General features: G+C 38.1%; 1 protein-coding gene across 1 annotated transcript in view; it reads right to left on the reverse strand.

Annotated features, from left to right (window-relative positions):
* The window catches only part of dync2h1 (dynein cytoplasmic 2 heavy chain 1), a 140,551-nt gene that overhangs the window by 63,311 nt on the left and 70,241 nt on the right, over nt 1–6,999 (reverse strand). The window contains 5 exon segments of the mRNA XM_020619983.1: nt 2,108–2,180; nt 3,118–3,249; nt 4,231–4,284; nt 4,370–4,420; nt 4,506–4,571. Coding sequence (XP_020475639.1) covers nt 2,108–2,180; nt 3,118–3,249; nt 4,231–4,284; nt 4,370–4,420; nt 4,506–4,571 — 376 coding nt within the window.

Here is a 6,999-nt window from a genome sequence, read left to right on the forward strand (position 1 = left end):
TTTCCATAAGTGGGGTAAAACTATGGAATAATTTAAGTGTGGACATAAAAAATAGTAATAGAATTGACAAGTTTAAACATAAATATAAAGGTATGTGTCAATCAAGATATATGCAAGAACAGGCTCAATGATTAATTACATGGACTATTGTGGGTGTGGTGTACATTTTGTAACCATTCTTTAGTATATTACTTGTGTGATGTAAGAATGTTAACACTGTTGTATTATTTTTTTAGTATAATATGTGTGTGTGTAGAAGTGAATCATTTACTGCTTGCAAACCAATGATGGTAAGATGATGTCATGGGGTAGGACTGGATAAGTCTAACTTCTTCCTACTCCGTTCAAGAATGTACTAGGTATAAGCAATTTGAAAATATTTTTGTGGATATGTCTGGAATTATGTGTGATTACATACTGACTGTTGTTACATGTTTGAAAGAATAAATAAATGAAATCAAATCAAATCAAATCAGTAACACTGACGCCTGAAAAGCAAGCAAGAGCTGCTAGACCGGGGAGTCACGTGACACACAGGCAGCCAATGGCATGGTATAGTATTGGCCCATTCGTTGTCTATGAACAAATAGACAAAGTATAAATGTCAATTATAAAAAAAACCCATAACAGATATCAAGATGATTTTTGCACCATTGGTAGCTGAACATCTCACGAGTTGAATAAAGTTGAAATGGCGCTTCTAGCCCAAGGTATGCCGGAGATATTAAGCTTCCAATTTTGCCCCATTCATTTCCAATGGGGAAATTTCTGTAAAAAAAGCTGAATATCTTAAAAAGTATAAAAGTTATAAAAACGTTGTACACAAGCACACATGTCATTAAGGAGATAAACAGTTTAATACCTCAATAGCCCTTCTAGGTGAAAGTATGTGGAAGGAGTTAGGTGCTGAAGAACAGTGGTAGAAACCAGAATAATAAAGAACAGGATAACAGTGTGGATGCCCATCCACACAATAATAATAAATAAAGAACAGGAGAGCATAGTGTGGATGCTTTACAGCATCCACACAACAATCTCAAACAGCTAACGTACTGCAGGCAGAACCTATAAACCCAAAAAAAAAACATTAGAAGTCAATTACCATGTCTTGTCACACAGCACACCTACAACTGAATCTTAGCTTTACGCACACACAGAACACCTGCATATTAGTTTCACCTGACACAAATTAGCAGCTTACCAGATAGTGCAGTCAAAATCCAACACACCCTTAGGATTGTCTGAACAGAATGAATAGGCTCATTAAGCACAGTAAACTCACCACTCTCTAGTAACATCATAACTGCATGTGTGCGTATATGTGGGTGAGAGACAGACAATGAGAAAAGAGAACAGAGAAATGTGTGTGTTTGTGTATATGGCGTTTACTTAACGACAGAAAAAGGACAACCATGAACAGTGAGGCCAAGTGTACAACTATGGTTCAGTAGTCCTGCACCAAACTACTGTCTCAGAATATTTTGCTTAAGTGGTGTGCCAAGGCAAAAACGAAACATCTACATGGCAGAATGAGCTCAGAGCTGAAGTAGTTGACCAAAAGGGATAAAAGAAGATCTTTTCATCTGTGATGTTTTATAGTTTATTATTCTCAGCAACACTCAAATTTAAAGGGACAAAGTTTTGCTGAACCTTAAATCAGAATAAACACAAATTGTGCTCATTTTAGCTAAACATGTCTTAAATTTGTATAAAACACTGCCTTTGTTTGATAGCCTTTAACATCTGCAATAAGGTGAGCACAGTTCATTAATGCGAGACTCATTTTAGGGACTAGTTCTAGCTAAACGAAAGAAAATAAGGGAAAAGAGAATCCTTGTAAAATATCGCTAAAGATGAAAGCCAGCTAAGAACCACAGGTGCCTAGAGGGCAGCATGATTAAGTAGTGAATGTGATTTGGTTTTTGTTGTTTTTCAGTGGGAATTTATAAATAATAAGTGCTATTTTATGTGAAGTTAAAAATAATAAATGCTATTTTATGTGCATTCTGGTGCACGACAGTAGAGCGGAACTGAACTTAACTCTAGCCCACTCAGGCAACACTGATTAACACTTTAAAAAAAAAAAAGCCTCATATGAAGCACTTACCAAGGGCCTGGGAGGCAAAGGCTGCCATGGCACTCTGCAGTCGATCTGGTCTAACGGCTTGGACCAATAATAGCTGAGGAGAGGAGAGGGCAAAGCAGACAGATAACCAGAGAATGAAAAAAATAACTAATATCCTTTAAAATTGTTAGACAGAAGGTCAATCCCACTCAAAACTCCAAAAATTCATCTTAAAAAAAAAAAAAAAAAAAATCACAGACTAACTTGGATACATGCTCAAAGCCTAATTTGCAGATGCTTTGGGATGTTCTTCTTTCAATTTATTTGGGAACACAATACAGAAAATAAATGGGTAAATCAATTGATTTGACAGTGTGCATACTTGACATTAGAGGTAGCTTCTCTTTTGTTCGTGCTTTGTGGGTGAGATTATCCAAATTCTTATTCAATCTCAACCCACATTTGAAAGGGTGTGCTCAAAATTATCTCGTCATTTATAGTGAAAAAAAACATATAAGATTTATTGGGCTGCCATTACAGCCATCAACAAATGCATTTAGAGAACCCACGCCTCTGTCAACACTGCCCTATGCTCTATATTTATGTAAAAAAAAAAGGTTTTAATTTGCATTTAGATTTTGATCTACATCCAAATAAATGGAGTGATTTGCAATAATGCTGATTTTTTTAGAATACCTAAACCATGTGTAAATCATGTGTAGTAATAGTGTGCTATTGTATAGTGAGGATTGTGCAAAATTTCAAGTGAGTCGTCATCATGGCAGCTGAGTTATGGTAATTTAAACTGATTATGTTGTAGCAGCATCATTAGGCAAAATGTCATAAAATCTGGTTGCAAATGCACAATTATGTAACCTCAGGCTACATACAGCCAGCCTAATACAGACAAATATGACAACAGACAAACAGCTTCCTTGGGTAAAAAGTTATTAACATTTAAAAACTTGTTTAGACCTGTTACACAATTTGTGAATAATGAAATGTTTTTCCATTTGGCAGATGAAATAGCTGCTTTTTAATTGAAAGTGAACCTGCTGGAAGGGAGTAATCTTTTTGGCAATAGTGGATGGGATTTCCTGTTCACACTGCGAGCTCTGTGAGAAAGACAGCCAAAGGTCTGAGTCACTCAAACACAGCGACTGGTAGAGAGCTGGGAATGTAGCCTGTAAAAGAAGAATTGGAAAAGTTAAAACGTGAATGCCAGGTCAAGATGTAATGTTAGCTAAAAAGGTCCAATCTTTAGTACATTAAAGAGCCCATGGCATGCCGTTCCATATTGAGTTATCTACAATGTTACAATGGTGAATTATCATCTTAAATGTGGCCTAAAGCTCAAAAAACGAGTTGCACGTATGTTCTAGTACTTCTATACAACTCTCGCAAACTCCACTACTTGGTAGGGCTTAAGGATAAGTAAAAAAATAAACACATGCTGCATGTTTGTTAATGCCATGTTTCTGTAATGTTAGAGAGAATTGTTGTAAAACTGGAAAAGTTACTATGTCTGCATTATGCCAGTTACACATCTGTTTTCATTGGTACATATACTGCTGTTTACCTATCTATGGAGGAGAAATTCAAATCAACTAATGCTGTTGTGGTTCATTGTGCTGTCCACTTTCATATTTTGGCCCGAACATGTCAGGTAGGATTTGAGGTACTGTCATTGGCAAAAACATTGTCAGTGTTTTTTGTTCCCCCATCAAGATCAAAACTCGGTTTCATGTACAGCCCCCCTCAGTTGTGGTTAGGAAAATGTTAGGATTCACCTTAGGAAAAACACATCTCAATGGGGAAACAGATTTTGACAACACTGGCAACAGGAGTTGTGTGCATTCACAAGCTAACCTCTCTTGGGTTTTATCATTCTGAAATAATTACAGACTATTTGGAGTTATGATGGATGCAAAACTAATCTAGCTTTGCACCCAAGATTAAAAATTAAATAGCTGGAAATGAGCATGCTATGGGCACTTTATGGTTCACTGGAATTCTATCCATGTTAAACTTTGATTTATGATGAGAAGAATGTCAAAATGTGCTTTTCTCACATGCCAAACATGCATCTGATGGTGTATTACCATACATAATTTGTGGTAAGTGTGTATGTTTTTGTATGTCACTGTGTATATCCGCATGTTTACTTTAAAAATGGCCACTGCGCCATGCCTCTCCTGATCAATCCAAGAAGCGAATTCCTGCCGAGAGAGGAGAGGTCTAAATCAAAGACAGGAGCAGTGTGGTGTTTTTCATCCTCAGATAAAAACAAATCTGCACTCTTACCTCTTTCTTAAACATTTCTCCTACGACGGTTCCAGTGAAGACATCCCATTCCTACAGCACAAAGTAGCGCTAAGGACGACTTGTCACTCAAATCAATATTATCAATACTCTAATATGCAAATATAAAAATGCTTACATTCTCCTGGAAGAGCTCTGGGTACATGCCTTTCACAAAATGTATAGCAAACATCAGCCGGTCAGCCTGAGACAGAGAAAGACAGTAGATGGTACACGCCACATATGAGAATATGCTACTTTACCCTGCACAAGTCCCAAATACTGTACATACAAAAAAGTAACAGGGGAACAGAAAACTGTAGCATCTCATCCTGACCTAGGGCAAACACTATATTCCCACTGCATGATAAGCAGCTCAGCCTGCCTAAATAAAGGGCTTGTAAAGGGTCGATGCAGCCTGCGGAAAGATCAGCACGGACTTCAAGAACTACACTGGCTGTCATATTATCCCTACAGACACGCTCTCTCTTTCTCTCTCATTGTCTCTGTCTCTCTCTTTCTCATCTGCTGGTCAAGTTTGAGAGAGATAACAAAAACTAATCAAGATGCTTATCCCACTCCAACTATTAAAAGAAACAAAGACACTGAACAAGACACTCCAATGGATACAATATATAAGGTAGAATGAGAGAAAGAGAGCAGTGAGAGAGAATGCAGAAAGCAAATACACAAGTTAACATACACAAAGAAATGCAATCACATGCACACACCGGGTGGATGATGCAGAAAGATTTTTCTCAGGTTATAACTCTCGTCAAATGCCATATTTTTCTTTTCACTATCAGATACATACTGTAAATTATTGTAAATGTATATGATTTTAAAAAGCAAGTACACTCAGGCTTTACTGTAACAACAATAAATCTGTGCAGAGTCTCAGTCATGCAGGTCATAGTAGCCTCTTGGATGAGAGGTGAAACATCTTCGACCTAGAAATCTAATCAAGTTTTTTTTCCAATGACAATAAATGTACTTCTCCTTAAATACTTAATAAATTAACTTCTGTGACATGAGTGGCCTCCAAAAGCATTATATTAATGTCTCTTTACAGTTATGTGTTACTGATTCTGTATTATCACATTGTTGCTTCAAATAAGAATAACACAATACTTATTCAGATAAGCAACAGTGTACCTAATAATATTTACACACATACAGCCACACATCTTCTGTACTGCTTCTATGCATATTTATAAAAAATCTCATTTTATGCAGTTAACAACTGATTGGCAAGGACATACGATTCAAGTAAAGTCCAGTGACTGTGTTAATCTATTCAGTTTGGCTATTCATAGTAGCTGCTATTACTGCTATCAAATGCAGGCATTGTTGCTGAAAAATCGGGTACATACTGATAGGGAGATGGTACTTTGTCTGAGAATACCTCAGTGGCTGCCATCAAAAATATGTACATAGTGAATAGTTCCTGAATTAAAGCTTTATTGGATGAGATTAACCTGTTAGTCAAAGTAACTTTATAATACTACTTTGCTGATGCAATCCAACCATGCACCTCTTGTATTCAACCTACATTTCCTATATGTTCAAACATAAGAACCATGTGGAACCCTTGTACACCAACCACATGACCCACAATATTCCTGTGTTAAGCTGTTTACACAAGGTGTAAGCATGGGTTGTGGGCCAGGTAGTGTGTCACATAAGCACTCAGCACCGGAGTTCACACTTACACCCATAGACTGACTCAGTACCTGTTTCTTTTCCCAGAAATATGGTGGATTTCCACCATTCTCACACATTAGGTTCAGTGTCTCCCTAGTTTTTCTTTTCACTCCCAGCCAATGCTTACTAATAATTACTAACCTTCAAATGGAAAAAAATACTGCTGTACGTCTCCTGACAGATGCTTGTGAAATCTGATCATATACGTATCCACCTGCGCTGTCCTCTGTTCACTGGCTGCCCATTCATTTTAGGATTCAGTTTAAATTGTTGTTACTTATATGTAAAGTATTAAATGGCATGGCTCAAGAATACCTCCGCGAACTTGTGCAGTGGCATAGGCCTCCGAGAGCTCGTAGATGAGTTGAGTTTTTCCTGTTAGGGGTCTCTATTGATAAATGATGTTGGGGCAACCGTGCTTTTTCTGTAGTGGCACGAAGACTCTGGAACTCCCTACATATAAATGTTAGATCTCAGATTTCAGACCTGTCAGAGGTTAAATATTCATTAAAAACTTATTGTGTGCTCTCCCCTCTGCTGTTTTCACCCTATACCAACGACTGCATCTCGAAGGAACCCTCTGTCAAGCTCCTAAAATTTGCAGATGACAACGGTCATTGGTCACATCCGAGACGATGACGAGTCAGCCTACAGATGGGAAGTTGAGCAGCTGGTCCTGTGGTGTAGTTGCAACAACCTGGAGCTGAACACGCTCAAAACAGTGGAGATGACAGTGGACTTCAGGAAGAACCCCCCACCTTACCCCCCTCACCATACTCGGCAGCACTGTATCAGCAGTAAAGTCCTACAAGTTCCTGGGCTCCACTATCCCCCAGGACCTGAAGTGGGCAACCAACATCATGACCATCATCAAGAAGGCACAGCAGAGGATGTACTTCCTGCGCCAGCTCAGGAAGGTCAAACTGCTG

The sequence above is a fragment of the Monopterus albus genome, unplaced genomic scaffold (genome assembly GCF_001952655.1).
Source record: "Monopterus albus unplaced genomic scaffold, M_albus_1.0 scaffold229.1, whole genome shotgun sequence".
NCBI classification, from domain to species: Eukaryota; Metazoa; Chordata; class Actinopteri; order Synbranchiformes; family Synbranchidae; genus Monopterus; species Monopterus albus.